General features: G+C 51.0%; 1 protein-coding gene across 1 annotated transcript; it reads left to right on the top strand.

The window, feature by feature from the left end:
• The first annotated feature begins 1,853 nt into the window (after positions 1-1,853).
• WDR62 (WD repeat domain 62) lies at positions 1,854-19,334 on the top strand. The gene is made up of 27 exons (XM_063312520.1): positions 1,854-1,982; positions 2,712-2,803; positions 4,305-4,367; positions 4,744-4,801; positions 6,497-6,667; positions 7,023-7,157; positions 8,388-8,570; positions 8,670-8,830; positions 9,611-9,785; positions 10,028-10,162; positions 10,361-10,536; positions 10,931-11,022; positions 11,384-11,509; positions 11,838-11,905; positions 12,556-12,677; positions 13,005-13,080; positions 13,296-13,407; positions 13,800-13,863; positions 14,117-14,239; positions 14,340-14,485; positions 15,063-15,115; positions 15,487-15,690; positions 17,118-17,260; positions 17,547-17,668; positions 18,269-18,397; positions 18,968-19,094; positions 19,181-19,334. The coding sequence occupies exons 1-27, from the start codon at positions 1,869-1,871 to the stop codon at positions 19,317-19,319; spliced, it is 3,309 nt and encodes a 1,102-aa protein (XP_063168590.1). The 5' UTR covers positions 1,854-1,868; the 3' UTR covers positions 19,320-19,334.
• Positions 19,335-20,860: the final 1,526 nt, after the last annotated feature.

The raw sequence follows: 20,860 nt of genomic DNA, 5'->3' as shown, positions 1-20,860 counted from the left end.
TCCCACTTCCTCTGTGCTGCACTAGACTGCAACTGCCATCGCTCACATGGGGGGGGCTTTGGGGATGATGGGGTGTGTAGTCCTATGTCCTGGAAGGCGCAACAGGGGGAAGTGGCTGGGGAACAGCCTCCTGCGCTAATCCGATGGGCTCAAACGTTTGGAAACACCAATCGAAGCGAATATTTGTAGCTCAGGGTTGAACGGTGGAGTCCTGGGTGGTGCTCTCTGAGCCTGGTTTTCTTGCAGACGTTTCATTGCCAGACGAGGCAACACCTTCGGTGCAAGGAGGGAGCGGGCCTTGCTCTCCATTTATACACCCTGGCTTGCCCTGCCTGTGTTGGTGGGGGTGCTGCTCTCTCCTTGGGGGTTCCTTGATTGAGCTGTTGTTTGCTACTTGGTTGATGGACTGAGTTAATAGTTCCTTGATAGTCTTTGCATTGTATGTTGTAAATAACTCCTGTTTTTTCTTCTTGGGTTATTGGGTCACAGCCACTATAACTGTATAACTGTAACAGCCACTATGTAGGACAGAGGGGCAGAGGACTAGCACAGCGCACCCACAAACACCAACTGGCAGTCAGAAGACACGATGAGAACTCCTTAATCTCACAACACAGGGACAGACTCAACCATAGCTTCAACTGGGAAACTGTGAGCATCCTAAACCAAGCCATATCCAAAAACGACAGAGAATTCCTGGAAGCCTGGCGCTCAGACCAAGCAGCCATCAACAGACACATAGAGGTAAACAATATTTACATACCATTCAAAAGAGACCAAAGAAAAGCCAAAAGACCAGGACACTCCCTTGCCAGCAATCAACACCCAGATATGCAAAGATCAACACTAGGATTAACACCAGATGAACCACCAAACAGCACAATACGCCCTGATCAAGGAGCCATTAACTCAGTCCATCAACCCAGCAGCAAACAACAGCCCAATCAAGGAACCCCAAGGAGAGAGCAGCACCCCCACCATCACAGGCAGGGCAAGCCAGGGTGTATAAACGGAGAGCAAGGCCTCTCCCTCTTCACACTGAAGATGTTGCCTCGTCTGGCCATGAAATGCCTGCAAGAAAACAACCAGGCTCAGAGAGCACCCAGGACTCCACATTTGGAAACCTGTATTAGGACGCGTGAGGCAGGCGGAACCCATTATCCTGACTGTCAGGGCTGGGGGCAGCGGAGAATGCTACGCTGTTTTTCCTTTGCACACTCTTCCAGTCCAAGGTATTGGGAGGGCAACAGCTTGAGGAAGGAGAGCGTAAACTTCAGGAAACTAAATGCAAAATATAATGCATTTCCTCTTACAGTGTTAAATCAATGTTTTTCAAACTTGGCAACTTTAAGATGGGTGGACTTCATCTTCCAGAATTGCCCAGCCAGCCTTGCTGGCTGGGGAATTCTGAGAGATGAAGTCCACCCATCTTAAAGTTGCCAAGTTTGAAAAACACTGTTAAATGCATCCCTTTGCAGATTTAATGGAACAGCGTTTGTTGCGGTTAGTTGGCTGGGACGCTGAAACTTTGGAAGACGACAAAGGAAAGAAAGAGCGAAACATTCAAGTTTCGGGGCGGGCCGGCGAGATTCGAACCCGCGAAACTGCGCAGAAGGCCGTCCGCGGCGGCGGCCCCTGATTGGCGGAAAGCAAAGCGGCGGGGCAGAAGACGTCTGCTTCGGAGGAAGGCCCTTTCCCGAAAGGCCTGCCTCTCATTGGCCGCTTCCAGCCGTGATTGACGCGATCCCAGCCAACGGCGGCGCAGCGCCCGTTTCCGCGCGCAGTTTGGGACGGTTACGGGGCGCTGAGCCGCAGCGGCGGCTCAGGGGAAAGAAGGCCGTTGGAAAGCAGGAGGGCCTCAGCGGAAGATGGCCGGCGGAGGAGGAGGCTGCTTCTACCCGCGATCGACCAGCTCCACCACCGAGTCTCCGCCTCTCCTCAGCCTGAGGCGAAGGTCGAAACACCAAGGGCCGGAGGAGGCGGTGAGGGGCGGGGCCAACCCAAGGAGGGATGGAGCTGCCGCGGTGGGCTGGCTCAGAATGCCGGGGAAAGGGGGAGGAGCGGGGTGACGGGGTGGGCGGTCCAAGCGTGTGGGCGTGGTCTAGGCAAGGATTCCGGAGCTTCTGCCTTTAAGAGGTGCAGACTTCAACTCCCGGGATTCCCCAGCCAGCTATGCTGGCTAGGGAATTCTGGGAGTTGAAGTCTGCAGTTCTTAAAGTTGCGAAGGTTAAGCAACACTGCTCTAGGATGTGAACGTGGGTTTCTGGGTCTTTGATTGGTGCCTTGACCTCGCCCCCCTTTAAATGCTCGATATGTAAATCTATATTTGGTGGTTAGGAGTACCTGGGTGGCATAAACCAGGGTTTCTCAACCTTGACAACTTTAAGACATGCGGACTTCACCGCTGGCTGCGGAATTCTGGGAGTTGAAGTCTACTTGTCTTAAACTTAAACAACAATACGGAGGAACAAGAGATAGAATGGGTTGCCCCTGGGCTGGCCTGACAGGATCAGCCTTGCTCTTGCTTTTCTGCAAGCGCAGAGGGGACTTTTGGGGCCCCCTGGCTGCTGCCCCCCCCCCGAAGGTTGGGGAAAGGAGGACGCTGGGCTCGCGTTGAGAAATTGGTCGGGTCTCTCTCTGAATGCTCATATTGTGCTAGGGAAATGAAGGGTTGGAGGGTGCCACAAAGTCTTTTTTCTTCTTTCGGGCAGGTGACCCTTGAGAGAGTGTTGGGCGTAACTGCTCAAACCAGCAATGGTTTAACCTGTGACCCAAACTCGGGACAAATTGCATACCCCACAGGGTAAGTGCTTCGCTGCGGTGGACTTCAACTCTTCGGATCAGATGCTCCACGGAACATATTATAAGGGGAAAAAATGATGTTCTGACTTTGGGTTTTAGTGATTAAATGGTCTGTTGTAATAGAAATAATGTTATGATAGGTCGATTAATTGGAAGAGATTAGATTTGTAAATTTATCTATATCTGTATTGGAGAAAGTCGGAAGTCACTTTCTGTTTCTATTTTCTTTCTATCGACACCTTTGTAGTTTTTTCTTTTTTCTTTAGCTCTGTTTTCTGTCTATTCTATATTCTCTTTTTTGTATCTTAACTATACTCTGAAAATAATAAAGTTTTATATTAAAAAAAAGAACATATTATAAGGATAAGCCTGAAGGGAAGTGGGGCGTGCACTATGGATCTATTTCCAAGTATTTTGGGGTGGGAAATGCCTTTGTTTCATAGACCCTTAAACCGAAGTTTATACCAAATTCTGGGGTGACAATGGAATCTTTATGAGAGTCAGGGTGGTAGACCGGTCAAGTTGTTGGACTGACAAGGGGGAAATACAGGTTCTAATTTAACTTAATTTATTAGATTTGGTATGGCTGCCCACTCCAGAAGACTCTGGGCGACCTATAAAATCCAAAGAACAATAAAACAATTAAAAAACACTTAAACAGGCAACCTGGACTAAAACAGCTAGAACAACAAACAGTACAAAAACATGGCAGGGGCCCCACCAATAGACCGCAACCATACTGAATTAACCCCAGGCCTGGGCACAAAGCCAGGTCCCACGGGCCTTAAGAACCCCAGGAGAATGGGCACCGTCCGTACCTCTGGAGGGATGCTGTTCCAGAGGGCGGGGGCCGCCACAAGGGGCATGCCTCCCAGATCCCACAAGGTGGCGGCATTTGGCTAAAGGGATCTGCGTGTGCCACAGCAGAAAGCGTTCTGTGCATGACTGTGAGGTCCATATTTCCGCTGCATTGGGAGATGAAAGAGGTTACCTGCCGTTGGCCTTAATGTTACTCCATAAGTCACCCCTGTGAGAACAAGCCAGGTGAACCGTAGGCTCACACGGTCTCTCCTCTGTCATTTTCCCCGGTAGCCACGAAAGGACGTTTGGAAGCAGTTCTTTCCATTTCCACCCAAATGCCAGTTCTCTTTGGGGCCCAAGCAGGGGCTGCGGCTAATTCTCACTATGGTTTCATTTGAACTGGCCTGTATTATCAACCACCCTGTATTGGCTTTATGGATTGTCCGAACAAGCTGCCGTTTGACCAAATCCAGTCATGATACACCACGTAGAAGAGTTTCCAGGTTCTTCTTGCTCAAGGCCAGAGGCTTGCCCTGGTTCAGTCTTGCAGAGTTTGCGTGTGATTTGGTGTGTTTGGAAGCAACAGGAGTGTGGCTGCGACAGTGATCGGCTTTTGTGCACGAAGGACCCTAAACGTTTTTCTTCCCTTTTGAATCTGGGGCACCTTTTTCCCTGTGTCAACCTTTTGATCTTTTTCTCAGATGCGTGGTTGTGATTTTCAACCCTGAGAAGAACAAACAAAGGCACATCTTTAATGTGGCCAGGTAATGCATGTTTTTAATTTTCTTATCCTTCCTGAAGGTTTGAGAGTTTTTCTGGGGAGGGCTCCCATCAAATTACGGGCCCCGTGTTGGTAGTGATAGAATGCGTCTGTTGTTTAATCCCTCCACAATCAGTCCCTTGATTAACTGGGAAAAAGTGGTACAGGAAACATTTTTGCATTTTCCCTACTGTAAAGGCGAATTGTGGGGAAATTGCCAGAAGTATACAGAGGTAGTATTGCAGTCACTGGATAAAAAAGGGTCTGGGAGAGCAGTACATCAGGCGTGCTATTTTGTTGCCAGCCAGAGACTAGCATATGTATTATTCTGGTATTCATTTTTATGAAGAAAGAACATGGGGATTTTCTCTCTTTTTAAGGAAAACTGTGAGTGCTCTCTCTTTCTCTCCGGATGGGAAGTACATTGTAACTGGAGAGGTGAGTAACTCTTAAGGCCTTTCTTATAAATCATGTGAAGTAATCATACCTATTGTGTGCAGAAGTCTGTGTTCACCCTTTGTAGGTTTATAACCTGTTTAGTTCTCTCCATCACTGCAAGCAACACTTTTTCCAGATTAACGCAAAAGCCAAGTGAAAAGGTGGGCCGTGTTGTCCTAAACTTGGCAGCTGCAAGCCATCAAAAGACCATTGAAGTGCGGGGTTGGTCTGTGAAACGGATGAAAAGGAAGTATAAATGTGAGAACGTTGAAAAATAGTAAGGCTGCAGGAGCAAATTGAGTAATTAGATAAATGTTAAAATATGGTTCAAACTTTAAAATCAGCACAATTTGGAATGCCTTTGTGCCAGGCAGGAGGGGTGCAGCCTGGTGTCTTGCTCTTTGGCAGGTCGTTGAAAAAGATCTAAATGAGAGAAAGAAAGCTTTCGCGTGCTTGCTGATTTAGAGAGGTGGCAGGATATGACAAAGTGAGATGGCCAGTTCGGTCCAGCAGTTAAAGGCATCAGGCTAGAAACTGGGAGTCAGCGAGCTTGAATTCTGCGCTGGGCACAGAGCCAGCTGGGTGGCCCCGGGCCAGTCCCCCTCTCAGCCCTAGGAAGAAAGCAAGGGCAAATCCCTTCCAAAAAAGGGCCACCAAGAAAGTTGGTAGCAGGAAGTTGCCAGAAATTAATGCTGACTTGAAAGGATCAAAAAAAAAAAAAGTGAATAGGTATGGAATCTTATATATAAAAGTAAGTTGAATGTACTGTATTATATATTATGTTATTAAGGTATTTATTATGCATTATGTTGTTAAGGTATTATCTGCTTATGCTGTTGAAGTATTATGTTATTAAAGGTGTTTAAAATTTCCAAAGTGTTGTTCAGTACATTGAAAGATAACAGAGAGCCAGTTTGGTCCAGTGGTGAAAGCCCCAGGCTAGAAACCAGGAGGCGGAGAGTTCCAGTCCCGCCTCGGGCAGGAAAGCCGGCTGGGCGACCTTGGGCCAGTCCCTCTCTCTCAGCCCAGCCCGCCTCACAGGGTTGTTGTTGTGGGGAAAATAGGAGGAGGAAGGAGCGTTTGGTATGTTCGCCGCCTTGAGTTATTTGTAAAAATAATAAAGGCGGGATAGAAGATAAACAAACAAACAAACAAAATTGATTACTGTAGAGTTCAAGATGTTTTCAGGGGGAAAGTGTTGCCGTCATAACCCGAGGACTGACTGCAGTGGGAATGGCCTATTTAAAAACCGTTTATGATAAAATGGGAAAAGTTTGCTCAAGGGTGGATGTAGACGGAATACAACAGCGAGTGGCCCGCAGGGAAGAAGCCCGTTGAGCTTGGCCAACAGAGAGAATGAGTGAGAATCAACCCCTGAAACAATCCCTCGAGGGAAGAACGAACGGTCGAGGGAGCAGCTTATGGCAGTGGCCGAGCCGAGGACAGAAAGGGAGGGCGGCCCATGGGTGGGGCTGGCCTGTGTCCTCTGCTCTTCTTATCTTATCTCAAGGCTTAATTTCTTTGGCGTGTTACGTCTTCCTTTTCTTTCTGAGCAGCATGATGGGAGTGTACGTATATAATAAATGACACCTACCCAAGAGTGCTTTGCGTAGTCTTAAGGCAGTTCCTTGGCTGAGCTGACTCGTGCTCAGACAAGTGTCTTCTCCAATCCTCCTCCGGGTTTTCCACCCACAGAACGGGCATCGGCCGGCAGTCCGGGTCTGGGACGTAGAGGAGAAGTCCCAAGTGTCTGAACTTCATGGCCACAAGCACGGCGTGGCGTGTGTGGCCTTCTCCCCCAGTACGAAATACCTCGTGTCGGTGGGGTATCCTCATGACATGATAGTGAATGTGTGGGACTGGAAGGTAAGGAAGTCCTGCAGGGTCCGTGGGGCGGCCACGTTCGCAAGCGTCTGAATCATCGGTGTCTCGCTTAGAGACATGTGCAGATTCTGCAGCAGGAGAATCCAGATGTAAAGGACCGAGGCAGTTCCAGTAGGAGGACTTCAATGTGGTTCTCACATCGTGCAAGGCCCTAATAGGATGGGCTGGGTTTTGGCTTAGCCTGTTAAGAGAACCCGGGCCCCCTCCTGCTTAAAGCAAGCCACAGTTAGCATGATGTGGCGACTCAGATGCCAGCTTATATCTCGGTTTCAAAATGTTTACGTCCTGTGTGCACCTTACAGCAACTGCTGGGCGGGTTTCATTTTCTTCCCCACAGAGCGATGCCCTCATCGCATCCAACAAGGTCTCTTGCAAGGTGATGGCCGTCTCCTTCTCCGAGGACAGCTATTTTGTTACAGTTGGGCACCGCCACGTCAAGTTCTGGTTCTTGGATGGCTCCAGGGAAGTCAAGGTGAGCCTTCCCATGTGCAACTGCAAGGGGGGCAAAAGGCAATGATGAATTCTATTAGTTTACTATATGAAATAAGCCCCATGATGGCTCTTATTCTTTTCATTACCTAGCACTTTTCTTGATTTGAGAGCCTTTTCATGGAATTTTATATATTCCATGTATATACAGTATGTGTGTGTGTGTTAGAATATTAAATATTATATATGTAAAATTATATATTTAAAATTTTATATATAATTTTAAAAAGCAACTGAAAGAAGCTGTACAAGATCGGAAATCATGGAGAGAGCTGGCTTATGGAATCGCAAACAACTGCATGGATAATTCGATTCAACTTTTCTTGATAAAACAGAAGCCTTTAAAATAAAACAAGAATAAATTGCAGAGCAATTTATTTGCCTTTCTTCAGTCCTGGAAAGAGATTGTTATTGGCCTGTAGAACCTGGGCCATCTTCTGTATGCTTCCCCAGGTGGAACCTGTGCACAGCCTGCGGGTTCTCCTGGACTCCTGCTTGAAGCTGTGGCAAGGAGGGCCTTTGCACAGATTCACCTGGTGCACCCATTCCTGAAGCGAGAGGCCCTTCCTGCCTGACTCGCCTCATGGCTGGAGTACTGCACTGTGCTTTACACGGAGCTGCCCTTGAAGGCCACACAGAAGCTACAACTGACCCAGGATGCGGAGTAGTTTGGGATGCACCTCGGTACACCCATGTGGCCTAGCTACTTTGCAAGCTGCACGGTTGGACTGTTGGCTTCCGGGTGCAATTCACGGTGCTGATTGTCACCAACAAAGGCTTCCATCATACAGGGTTCCCCAGCTGCTTCAGCTCATCCCATAAGGTCTGACAGAGTTGGCATGCTTTGGGTCCCATCAATTAAGCATGGGACGCAGAAGGCAGATCTTCCCTGTTGCCACACCCACCCTCTGGAATATTCTTCCTCTCAGAGGTTGTTGGACCCAACCTTGCTGGGCTTCAGGAAGCAACTTAAAACCTGGCTCTTCCAGCAAGCTTTGGTTTCATTCGTGGTCCCACTCAGCAGCAGCAATGGTGTAATACATCCAATTTGTCCCTCCCACCATAGTCGTTTCTGTTGGTTTTTAAGAATTACTACGTTTATCTTGCGTAAGCTGCCCGGAGTCATCGATGAGCAGGCAGCCTTAAAAACCCATTAAAGAAGCGAATCTGCTTGATGCGCAGCATCGGCCGTGACAAGCATTGCCTGTTGCAGATCAAGGAGACTGTTCCGCTGGTCGGTCGCTCTGGACTCCTCGGGGAGCTTCACAACAACATCTTCTGTGACGTGGCGTGTGGGCAGGGCAAGATGGCCGGCAGCACGTTCTGCATCTCCTATTCCGGGCTGCTTTGCCAGTTTAATGAGAAGCGCATCCTGGAAAAATGGATTGATCTGAAGGTAAGAGGGCCATGTTTGTTTCTGGTGCAGTTGCTGAATGTGTGACGCCTGCTGCTGTAGCATCTCACTTCATAGGTGCGTTGTTTTCCTTCCCTCTAGGTGACTCTGGCCAACTGCATCTGTGTTAGTGAAGAATTTATTTTCTGTGGTTGTGCTAACGGAACTGTGCGCATCTTCCACGCACACAACTTACACTACCTCTCGGATTTGCCAAAGCCGCACTACCTGGGCACCGATGTAGCCACAGAGCGGATACTGAGGTACTGCATTGCGCAGGCTGAGCTGGAAAACACACCGTAGAGCCCCCAGTAGACCAACCACCTCCCCACCAGCCACTTGTGCTTTCTTCACTGCAGGGAGCTCTGTTCTCCTCTGGCTGTCTCCCCCCGTAGCGGTACTTGATACGGCCACGGCCAGAGCAGCTCACGGAGCTCACGGAAGTTGTAATCCAGCACGCTGGGTTAAGAAGGGCTGTTCTGGGCACCCTCTGGCGGCACGTTTGCCCCTAGCGCCACAGGCAGGCAAAGGGTATTCGGAAGGCCTTGCTCGGAAGCCGGCTCGGGTTCTGCCGCCCCAGCCGCTGGGAGGTGGTGGGCCTGCGTGGCTGGGGGGAAGACAGCTAGGGCTCTGTGCAGTCCAGATGCCAGAACCTGGGCAAGGGGGCAAGGGGAAGAGCCAGGGGGAGGCCCTGCTGCATTTCTGGAGTTGTAGTCAGGTAACTTCTCACAAATGCTAGGTCAGGCTTTTAGACCATGGTTTCTTGTTTGTCTCTCATGCTAAAGCCAAACTAAAGAAACCACATTATGGCTTGTTGTATCGCAAGCCTACAACATGTCTTCCACACACAACGTGCCAAACCGTCGGTCGGGCTTGTGCCGCTGCTGCTTCTGGTCTTGCGTCTGCAGTCTGGGTACAGCTGAGGCCCCCCGTGGCACCCTTTCCGTGTAAACGTGGAGAAATGGACTTGGAGTTTGGCTGGGCGTTTGTCTTCCGTTACTCCAAGAGGTGTTCCTCTCCCCCCACCCCCTCGTGTCACCCAGAAGGCCGGACGCCTCCCATCCAGACGCCATTGCCGTAGTCTTTGACCCGCGCCATCTCTGGCTCTCCTGCGTGTACAAGGACCACAGCATGTACGTTTGGGACGTGAAGGACACGGGTTACGTGCGGAAAGTGTGGTCGGACCTATTCCACAGCTCCTTCGTGTGGAATGTTGAGGTAAAGGGCTGCTTTAACGCGGTGAGTGGGCTGCTTGCCGGAAGCCACTGGGTAAGACCTGGGCGGCCCTGCCAGCAGGTCTCTGAGTTGGGAGGGCGGCCCCCTGCTTCCGAGCGCAGCCGCCTTTGGTTCTGCGGCCAGGACGACCCTGTTGGCAGGGATGAAGGAAGGTGGTCCCTGGGAGGCTCTTCCGGGCTGCTGATACCCCCACTTGCCCTCTTGTCCCATGGGCTACCTCTTAGGTTTATCCTGAATTTGAGGACCACCGAGGCTGTTTGCCCCCGGGATCTTTTCTGACGTGTTCCTCAGACAACACTATACGGTTTTGGAACCTGGAGAACGGCAGGCACGGACATTTTAAGAACGTCTACAGCGACGTAAGTTTCCTGTCTTTGTCTTTGTTACAAGGCCGATCCAGACTTGGTTCTTGCCAGATTGGCTTCCCCCATTGATGAGGCTGAGTGTAATTCCAGGGCTGGAGAACACGATGAAGATAATCGCTTGTTAAAACCTGTCCCCGTCATTTCCCTTTTGACCGGCTTTCTTTTAGTATATTATTTCCTTCCTTCCCAAAGAACTTGCTGAAGGTTGTGTATGTGGAAAAGAGCACTCAGCATTTGCAAGACTCAACCAATTTGCCAGATCGAAGTGACAATGTTGGCTACCTTGATGTGAAATCCGGTGTCCGGGTGATGCAGATTAGCCCTGATGGTCAGCACTTGGCCTCTGGGGACCGAGCCGGAAATCTAAGGTGAGTCTCGGATCTGCTCTGCTCCTCCCACTCCTTCAAGGGCGGGAGTCTGTCTGCTGCCATTCCCGCTTACGCTCATCTATCCCTTGTGGCACATTCCACGTGTGCATAAAGCTTCAGCATTGACTGAGCCGAGTCCGTGCGCGTCTGACGCTCACAGCTGGCCAAGGCGTTGGCCGATCCATCCAACCAACCAGTAGGTCGCTACGTGGGAAGCAAAGCCCGTAAAATCCCACCAATTTTGCTCCAGCTCTCTTTGGCCTTCAGAGGAATGGATGCGGCCGGCCGGCTTTTGTATTTCCGATTCTGCACGCTGCGCCCTCTGAGAAGTACCAAACTTGGGTTCTGACAACGTGACTTTTAAACGTTTAAAAAACCGTGTTTTGTCCTGCAGGGTACACGAGCTGAAATTTATGGTAGAAGTGGTGAAAGTTGAGGCCCACGATTCGGAAGTTCTCTGCCTAGAATATTCCAAGCCAGAAACGGGTAGGTTTTTAAATCGGGGAATTTGTGCAGCTGTAATTCCATATGCCTTCTTGGACTTTATATCTATCTCCTGCATTTTGTAATAATTGCGATGTCGTTGTTTTTATGAGATTTTAACGTTTATATTTGGGGCCTGATTTTGCTGCAAACCGCCCAGAGTCCCTCTTTTGGGGGAGAATGGCGGTACTTAAATTTGAATGACTAACAGATAAATATTCTGAGTTGTGTTGTGTGTGCACGTACACACACCACTGCCTGGGTCTCCTGAACCCTCCTCTTGTTGCGACCCTTGGAGCTGTCGGTGAGCAGCTTCACCTCACTCCGAAAGAGACGCAGCGGACGGCTTTCCCCATGTGCACAGGGCTGTCTCTCTTGGCCTCAGCAAGTCGAGATCGGCTGATCCATGTGCTGAACGTGGGGAGCAATTACAAACTAGAACAGACCTTGGATGACCACTCCTCCGCTATAACAGCAGTGAAGTTCACTGGTAAGCCCGTGCAAATAACTTTTCTGAAGCAGCTTCCTAAGGAAACCCAGCGCAGGGCCCTGTGAGAGCCTGTCCCTTAAGTCGCTCCGGTGACACCTTCCAGCCTTTCTCAGACCACGCTGGCTAGGTGAGAGCTGCAGGAACTGCAGCCCATCTTGCAGGGCACCAGGATGGAAGGACTGGGATTTATTTTAAGGATTAGGGTGGAGTGTAAAACTAGAAAGTTTTCATGAGTAAGGATGGCGAGCAGGGGGATAAGTTAAATGAACATTAGAAGGCTGACCTGTTTGACATTTTTTTCCATCAACTTTTTTTTTTCCCCCTAAAGGAAATGACCATGTTCAGATGATTAGCTGTGGAGCTGACAAAAGCATCTATTTTCGCAGTGCACAAAAGGTTCTTATAATTATTTATTATATTACAAAAACATGTAATTATGGTTCTTAGCTGGAATGCTGTTTGGCAGAAATGCAGGATATGAATAGTAAAATCGAGTTGGTTGGAGCTGGGCTGCGTCTGCATTGAATAAATTCAATTAAACATAAGCAATTGATTTACCTGATTTTGTGGCCTGTGGGGTTGTGATGGCCATTCGTTTTAGGCTGATTTAAGGAGGCTGACAAAACTTTCCTGTGCAAATTTATCCAGACGGCTGCTGGTCAGGCAGGACTTCCGTGCTAGGATGTAGTCTGTCACTGACCGCAGGCTGCTGGGGGTAGCTTACCTGTGCACTTCTCCAAGGAAGGTGGAGGCTTCTGTCTGATGCAGCCAGGATGCTTTTGTATTCTTACAGCTTCTCTTGGCTCAGAAGCCCGTTGCTAATTTTCTTTCTGCACCGAAATAACATCTCCCTTTCCCACCATCACTGTGTGTAGATTCACTCTGCCTGTATCCTACATGGGCTTATTATATAAGTCAGCTGGTTCCCAGTTGAAGCCCGACCCACCTGGAGGGTACCAGGCAGTGGGGAGGTTGTTACTGGTAGTTTTAAGGTGCCGGATCAAAATTCCTGCCCTACCTAAGAGGGTCCTGGTTCCTCCCTCCAGGTCGGAGACGGGATTAGCTTTATCCGATCTCACCACGTTGCTGAGAAAACCACTTTGTACGACATGGACGTTGACATAACTCAGAAGTACGTTGCTGTGGCCTGTCAGGACAGGAATGTCAGGTGTGCGGTTCTACCCTCCTCATCCCGTCAAACTGCAACATTTTGGTCATCTGCAGAATTTTAGTTCCCGAAACTACCCCTGCATGGAGAAAATGAGAGAGGCAGGCGTTGGCTTTCCGCTCCCCTCCCATGAAACCCTCCCCAGGCTGGGGGTGGGACCGCAGTCTTTGGGCAGGAAGAAGCACATGGGGAGGGACTTCCACTGGGGGTGCGGCGGAGACCTTAGGCTCCCGAGAGGAATGGCGAGCCTGGCCGCGCCTGTCTGCCTGTAATTCCTCTGCCTGGGATTCGGCACGCTCTAACACAGGCTTCCTTCTCGTCTTCCAGGATATACAACACTGTCAGCGGGAAGCAGAAGGGATGCTACAAAGGGGCACAAGGGGACGATGGATCCCTGCTGAAGGTAAAGGAGCCATGTAGAAAAACACGTTTCCCCCGCTGCAGAATCGGAGACTGGCCGTTGCTCGCAATTAGTCCCTTTTTACCAGCATAGAATGTAATGCCTCAAAGAGGCTTGGACAGGTCCAGTATTTGGGTAACTGTCCCTCGGCCAGTAATTAATAGCAGTAGGCAGGGAAGAGACCGTTTGACGGCGTCTTAATTCTGACCCCTCTGTAGGTCCAGTTTGATCCTTCCGGGACATTCTTGGCCACCAGTTGCTCGGATAAGAGCATTTCCATCATGGACTTCCACTCCGGAGAATGTGTTGCCAAGATGTTTGGGCACTCAGGTTGGTTTGCTTCCACAAACATATCCCTGCCTCCCTTTGCTTGCTTCCTCCGAGTTGGGTTATCAGCTTGCCTGCCAACTGCAGGAGGCAAATTCCAACGATATTCCCGGGTCGGGACAAGGTCGCTGTGAAACGGACAGGCCTCTTAACCCTGTGAGGATCCATTTCATGGATTCCGGTTCATCTTCCCCTGATATTCGGCACCCTGTGGATTTCTTATGGTATCAAGCAAACATTTTAGGACAATGGAGATTTGTGAGGGCTAGTCCAATGCTTTGCACATGCTCAGAGGTCTGTTGTGTGAATAATCGTAATACGGTCGGTACCAAGAAGCCATTTGTTAAACTTAATCAAGTGGACCAGTGCAATAATTCATGTCTTTTATATTGCAGAAGTTGTTACAGGGATGAAATTTACCTTTGATTGCAAACATTTAATCACCGTCTCAGGAGACAGGTAGGCAATCCAATCTCTCCAAGGTGCAGGTGCAACTTCAAGGCTTGTGAGGTTCCAGGCGCACTCAGAGAGGCAGGACAGCGGGACAGTTTAGTGCACGTTTGGCTGGTGGGCAGCTGCAGGGAAATCGACCTCTGGATAAGGCTGTCTGTGGCCGTGGGGCACCTTCGGATCTAGGCCGGAAAGAGCAGCAAGCGTGCCCCACGCCTGCCAGGGGTGGCGTGTTAACAGCCCTTGTCCTCCTCCTCTTCAGTTGCATCTTTATATGGCATCTGAGCCCTGAAATCACCACCTGCATGAAGCAGCACTTGAGGGAACTGGATCAGACCCAAGAGCAGCCAGAAGCCGGGGACTCCGCGTGGCCTCACCCTGTCAGGTACTGGGCCTGCCCGAGCCTCTCTCTTCAGTCAGGGGGAAGGGCAGAAGGGCTGCCACGGCCGTGTAAAGAAAGGGATGCTTTGGACTGTCCTCTCCAGGCCGGAGACCTTTGTTGCGGTGCCAGGCGGAAGGGTCCCCTGCAGGGGCCCGGCTGATTCTGACATGGAGGAGGAGGAAGAGGAGGAGGAGGGAGAAGAGGAAAAAACGGCTCTTCAGACTCCAGTTAAAGATGACCCTGATACGGGTAGGCCTCGGGGCAGGGCACGGTTACCTCAGGTAGCAACAGAGGAAGGCCGAAGAAGGGGCGGTGGGCCGAGGCCCTCCCAACCTTCACGCTGCTGAAAAGATGTGGGGTCTTTGCTGCACTGCCTTCCCTCACCTGGAACTCCCCCCCCCCCGATATATCAGGGCTGAGTTTGGGGAGCTGCCACCTCAACCGATCTGGAATTCATAAGTTGGGCAAAGCTGCCACAGCACCTGTTGCATCTCTTAAGCATTTAGAAGTGCCTTCCTCCATTTTCCTAATAAAATCTTCCCGAAGGAAACGTTGTTGGATAATATCAGGAACGCTGGCAAGCTATCATTTATTTTAACTTCCTCTTTTTGTAAAAAAAAAAAACTACTGCTCCTCCTCCTCCTCCCTTCTCCCAATTATTATGGAGCACAGCTTCTTAGACAGGTTGTGTAAACTTTCACGCTTATTTTTCTGTAGGTTGGATTATTAGGTGCCCGAAGGGGGATTCCCTGCATAGAATGTGTAGCCTCGCTGTCCGTCCATCCATGCTAATGTGGTCTTTGTCTTTCTTCATGCTGCTTTCCAGCTCCTGTTTGTATCCTGTCCAACGGCAAACTGCCCATGTGGGCCAAGAGACTGGTAGGTGGTGTGCAGTTGCTGAGCTGCTCCATAGAGGGCAAAGAGATCTAGATTTCTGGGGATGGAAGAGGGCATGGCTAGCCATAATAATGGGGGGTGGGCTTCTGGGCTCCTTTGGGCTAATCCCCCACTTGCTGTTCTTGCATTGCTTCAGCCAGCCTTCCCCAACCTGGTGCTCTCCACCTGGGCTAAACTTCATGGGTTGGGGATGGTAGGAATTGAAGTCTCACACCCCAGAGGGCACCTAATTGGAGGAATCTGGCTTCCACTCGCGCAGAGTTTTGTGGTATGTTTTCCAGTCAAGTGGTGCAGTAAAAGCCAGGACTTTTGAAACCCCTCTCGCTGGGTGTCTTTCTCTGTTTCCTTCCCAGCTTGGAGAAGCGGATCACTCAGACAGCAACGCGTTCCACTCCCGAGTGAGCTATCAGCCGCAAGGGCGCTGGGCCGAACGTGCCGACAAAGAGCCAATTAAAACCATCCTGGACGCAGACCTTAGTTGTTTCACCCCGGTTCGGAGCAGCAGCTTGGCTGACCCTGACCTGGAGCCCCAGAGCCTGGACCAGCTGCTTTCAGAGGTGCTTCCGGTGCAGGGGGGGCGGGATTTGTTCTGCTTGAGGGAGTGCTGGTGTTCCCCCTCATCTGAGTAAGTCAGACCTTTGGCTCCTGTCTGGGTTTTTCCTCATATGGTACAGAACACAGATACAAAGACTGTTTTGCACACAAAAACTGTTCTATTGTACAAACTGAAACTCCTATTCCTTATGTCTAAAGTTAATGCTCATTCTACGCACGTTTCCACTTTTCTACCTATTTTATCCTGCCATCTTCCTACTACTATAAGTTCACAACTATTACTGTCTTAATTTAATCTATAATCTCTATCTCTATGTCTATATTCCTTTCTCTGTGTTTTGTAGCACTATGTTTTCCTGTCTTAACTATTTTTTTAGCTCTTTAAACCTTTCCTTTTCCACAGGTCTTCAGCTCTTGGAGCCAATCTCAGTCCATTTTCATGCGGAAATGCTTTTCGCTCCTCTGTAGACTTGCGAGTGGGCTTTTCTCTGCCCCCCCACCAGTCCTGTTTCTGGTGCTCTGCCCCTGGGCTGCTGCCCGCAACAGGCTTGCCGGGTTTGCAGACTCTGGTCCGGTCCTTTTCCTCCCCCACTCTCAGCCCTGCCCCTCAGCCGATCTTGCAGTTCCAACAATTGCGGTTTTTCTCGCTTTCTGAAGACTCCTGCTGAGGTGCTGGTCTTTGGGTTGGAGGTTTCTCTTTCCCGCCTCTCTGCTGCCTTCCTGGCTTAACTGCTTTCTTGACGCACCCACCTGCATGCTTGCTTTCAGTTCCCTGTTATGAGCCAAACTCTCCCATGAAGGAGAGGGTGCAGCTGTTCTCACCCTCCTTCCCAGGCAGCCCCAAAACTCTGGGTCCCAGGAGGGAAAAGAGGTGCCTGTTCGCTCTGAGCGGGGAGTTCCCTCTTCCGCAGGTCCAAGAAGAAAAGGCCACTGATAAGCCTGGGAACTTGTTTTGCAGAGTGGGACTCGCTCCAGAGCAGATTCATGGAGGGTCTCCAGAGTCTTCCTTTCATAGAAACTGCAGTAAGCCCCCCCCCCCCCATTAGAGTGAACTTCTGAAGGGTGGATTTACCACCTCAGCTCACGCTGTTCTTCTGCCTTTTGGCTGGCCTTGCGAAGAAGGTTACCTGGTGGGTTAGCCTTCCAAACCGCCTCTCTGCTGGGTTCAATCCAAGGCTGCCCTTCTGGAGACCGGAATGCTTGAGGGCACGGCTGCCTCGCACCCCTCAGGACGGCCAACAGCTCTTACAGATGACCGGCACAACTTCTGAGTCCGAGCCTAATGCCCCAGCGGAGTCTCTGATCCGAGCTTATCGCTTGTGCCGTCCAGAGTCTGTACTTATCCTTGAGCCCCCTTAATATTGGAGGGTTAGTCATGAGCAGGAGGTAATTAAAGGAAGGGGGGGGGGTGTTTCTGCTTGCAACGCAGGCTGACAGTCCTCACAGCAATGTGACCGGAGACTTCAAGCAGCCAGATCTGTCTTCTGACGAGGAGGTGGCTCCGGAGCTGGAGGCCAGCGGGACCACCCTCTGCGTCTCACAGGCAGGCAGCAGCCCTTCTTTGCAGGAGAGGTTTGTTTCTACGGACGCCAGGAATCGTGGAAAGCGGTCCCAGGAACCCTGCAGCGCTGCCTGCTGAGCAGACAGTCCTAGGCTCAAGCAGCCAGGCTGCCCAGGAGGCTTGGTTCCCCGGCTTCTCGCGTGCTGCTCTTTGAGCCAAGGAGGGCCACAGGCTCCAGGGCGAAGGGTCTGGACTGCTCGGACCTGTGGGGTCCTCAGCTCTCAAGTCCTGCATGGGACCGGAAGGGACAGGTACGCTGTTAAGAAGCACCAGCACTCTGGTCTCCTATTTTTAAAGGACCATCCATCAGCCTGTGTTTGAGGAGGAAGCTTCAAGCCCAAAGGAGAAGGTGCCTGAGAAGATCTGCTCCGTGACTTCCTTGGATTCTGATGCCTCCCTTTCTGGGCACCGTCCCGAGGGTAAGCTTCCTGAAGAGGCCGCACAGATCCCTGAAAGCTCTCCAGCTCGTGCCAGGCCAGGCAGATTCTTTTGCGCCAGGGCTGGCTGCTTGTCCTAGGGCTGCTGCGATGTCCCACCCAGCTCAAAAGAGCCTTCTTCTGTCTGGCACCCTCCAGGTCTGAACTGGAACTCCCACAATTCCCTAGCTATCTTGGCCATTGCTAAGAATTCTGGGAGCTGCTCCACCTTTCTGGAGGATGCCCAAGCTGAGGAAAGTGACCTTAAGTGCCATAGAAGAGGGATCACTGTTTCTGTGCTGGAGATGGGTTAACACCAAACCTCTCCCGGTCTTTTCCCACTCCCCTCCGAAAGAGGAGGGGAGCCTGTGGGCTGAGTTGTCACCCACCCTAAAAGGGTTGTCATTCAGGGGTGAGGGAGGAGGAAAGGAGGGGAAGGGGCCGCGTCACAGCCCACGTTGACAGAGGAGGAGGACGGTCGGCAGGAGGGACACTAAGGAAGAGGGGCCGAAACGGGACCGAGGGCCCATCCTGGCACCCGAAGCTCCCTGGCTGCAACGTGCCAGGTCTGTCTTTTCCGCGGCTCCCCTTGGCTTTGCACAGCAGAGGAAGAAGTGGAGATGGCCGACCTCGACGAGAACTTCTCGCAGAACAGCTCGCTGCCCCAGACTCCGGAGCAAGAGAAATACCTCAAGCACCACTTTGAAACTCTGGCCGGTGCCCCTGTTGAAGGTAACCGGCAGCCCGGCTCAGGGAGCGGGTTTTTAGGCGTGGCTTGGGCTCGGGAGGGGCGAAGGATCAAGCTGCCTGGGTGGCCCTTGGGGCTGGGGGCCACTGCAAGGCCGTTTGGCCGCCTGTTCCCCTATCTCGGCTGCACGTGCCATCCCTGTCGAAGAGCCAGGGCCGCTCACCATGGCCCACAGCACAAGGCCGACAAGCAGCTGATGCCGTCCCAGCTTGAAACTGCACCTGCGTGTCGTCAACCCCAACATATCACCCCCTTGCCCCCTTCCAGAGCCAGAGGGGCCAACCCCAAACCTCAGGAGGCAGACTGGGGCAGCCATGTTTTCAGACGCCGTCCCCCTCAGCTTCATGCCAGGGGTGGGGGCATCTTCAGCATGTCTTTTCAGCTCGCCTATGCCAAACAGCCAGGTTCCACGCAGAGGAGACAGTCCTGCAGGTAACAGGTACTGCCTCCCCCGTCCAGAAAACCAAGAGAGAACTGTTCCTCTTTCTTGGTTTCTGCCTATGCCAGGGCACCAGGGCCTCATGCAGATTCTCTGCCTCCCCTTTTGTGTGCAGAAAAGTTTGATGGTTGTATAAAGGATCTGGAGCCGTTTGAAGATGGCGATGAAGGGGGAAGCCCATTTCTGAACCCTCGTCTGAGCATTTCTGCCAAGTTTCTGTCTCGCTGCCAGAAGAACTGCAGGTCGAGTGCTTCTGTTCTCGTTGCCTCTCTCTTTGTGGAGAAGCTTCATCCAGAAACCTGATCTGAGACCATTCTCTTTGACACAGATTTATCCCAAGAGTCCATCCGCTTGCCCAGGCAGCCGCCGCCGAACACGTTGCCGAGGACAGCTTGCCACTCAGCAGTTCCAAAAAATTCAAGGCAAGCTGGGTTGCATCCATTCTGGGGAGCAAATCTTTTAATTAATTTAATTAGTTAATCTTTTAACCACAAACTCATTGTGCAGCCATTGGATGGGTGGGACCATTATTCACTGGCAGAGCAAATAGTTTGAATCCTGACATTGCCCAGATTGCTCAAATTCCAGATTAAATCTGTTAGTGGTGGTGGAAACATTCTAGCTCGGCCTGAGAGCTCAGAGTACTTTTTTAAACTTTAGAATGAGAGAAAATAACCAGATGCCTTGGATTCAGACGTCCGTGACTGGGGTGAAAGGGACGTCTTCACAAAGTTTACATTATTTGAAAACATTTTAACAGTTATGGGAGGCCTTGTGTGAAAGCCCTAGAGAGCATCTTATCTTCCCGCTCCCTGCACAAAAGCTGGTGGGTGTTTAGGACCAAGAAGGGGCTTGAAAGCCTGTTCTCAGACCTCCTGAAGTGATGAGGTCAGCAGTGGAACACTTCTGACTTGATAGGGAAATGAAGGTGCGGTCATGAAATGCTCAGAACCCACTCAGTTGCTGTCTAATGTTCTGCGAAACAACTGGTTTCAGAAATGTCCAGCAGAAATTCACTCTGAGGCAAAAGAAAACCTTGATGCCAAAATATCCTGTGCTTCAGGTAAGAATGCTGACTGCACAAACGTACGTAGTTTGGGCGACGCTTGTTTTCTTTCCTTGGGATAAGTGGGTTTGATGCAGTCATTCAGGCATGCCCTGCAACTGAACTACCAGCTGATATGATCAGTTGGGGCAATTTGTCCCTTCCTGCTTGAAAGAATGCAGTCAGTCGCATTCCATTTGGCTGGATTTTCTTCTTCTTGCCCACCCTTGGTAAACCTCCAACCATGGACCTCTTTTTTTCCTCCCACCCTTCTGTCTTGTTCTCAGAAATTCAGGTTCTCCTCAAAAATTTTGAAATGAACTTGCAGCCTTTGTGCGCCAAATTTCAGGAGACTTTGCAACTATACGATAAGGTAAGGGGTGAGGCCAGCCGTCACAAATCCCATTATGAAAAACGGAAGATTGAGCTTTCTCTGACGGGCTCGCCACCTTTCTAGAACGTGCTTTGCGTTTGATTCTAAGACGCTGCTCATATCACCTCTCCTGCCCCGGGTGTCCACAGGGCGTGATCAAAAAGCAAAGGTGGCAGCACTCCTTGACAAGAGTGGAGCTTTGATCGCACTGCCATCTTGACCACACCCTGCGGACACCCCTGCTCCTGACCCTTCTGCACTTTGGTTTGGTTTGGTTTGGTTCTTCCTTTTTTTGGTGCTGAGGGGAAGAGGGTGAGAAATTCCTTGTCAGGTGGCAGTGCCAGAATTCCCACAGAAAGCGTCCCGATTCTGCTGCTCAGGTGGCTTCCTGCAGCGCTGCAACTGAGGAGGAGCTCTCCCGTGCGAAGCACAGGCTGGCTGGCACCTTCTGCTGGATGAAGGGTGAACTGGCTGCAAGAGCCATCAGGGGCCACGCAGGTGCAGCCCCCACCCCCGGTGCCTCGTCCTTCGGGCTGACGTGCCTCCGGGACAGTGAGGCGCACGCTCTCCTGAAGCATTACTCCGACTCG

The sequence above is a fragment of the Candoia aspera genome, chromosome 10 (assembly GCF_035149785.1).
Source record: "Candoia aspera isolate rCanAsp1 chromosome 10, rCanAsp1.hap2, whole genome shotgun sequence".
Classification (NCBI taxonomy): domain Eukaryota; kingdom Metazoa; phylum Chordata; class Lepidosauria; order Squamata; family Boidae; genus Candoia; species Candoia aspera.
Note: the sequence above shows the minus strand (reverse complement) of the source record. Positions and strands in the feature narration are given on the sequence as shown.

Bases quoted from the DNA above. Each gene is read 5' to 3' on its own strand.
- WDR62 (XM_063312520.1), top strand. From the start codon at position 1,869: ATGGCCGGCGGAGGAGGAGGCTGCTTCTACCCGCGATCGACCAGCTCC. The intron at 11,023-11,383 runs GTAGGTTTTTAA...CCATGTGCACAG, and splicing joins ATATTCCAAGCCAGAAACGG to GGCTGTCTCTCTTGGCCTCA. The intron at 15,116-15,486 runs GTAGGTGGTGTG...TTTCCTTCCCAG, and splicing joins CCATGTGGGCCAAGAGACTG to CTTGGAGAAGCGGATCACTC.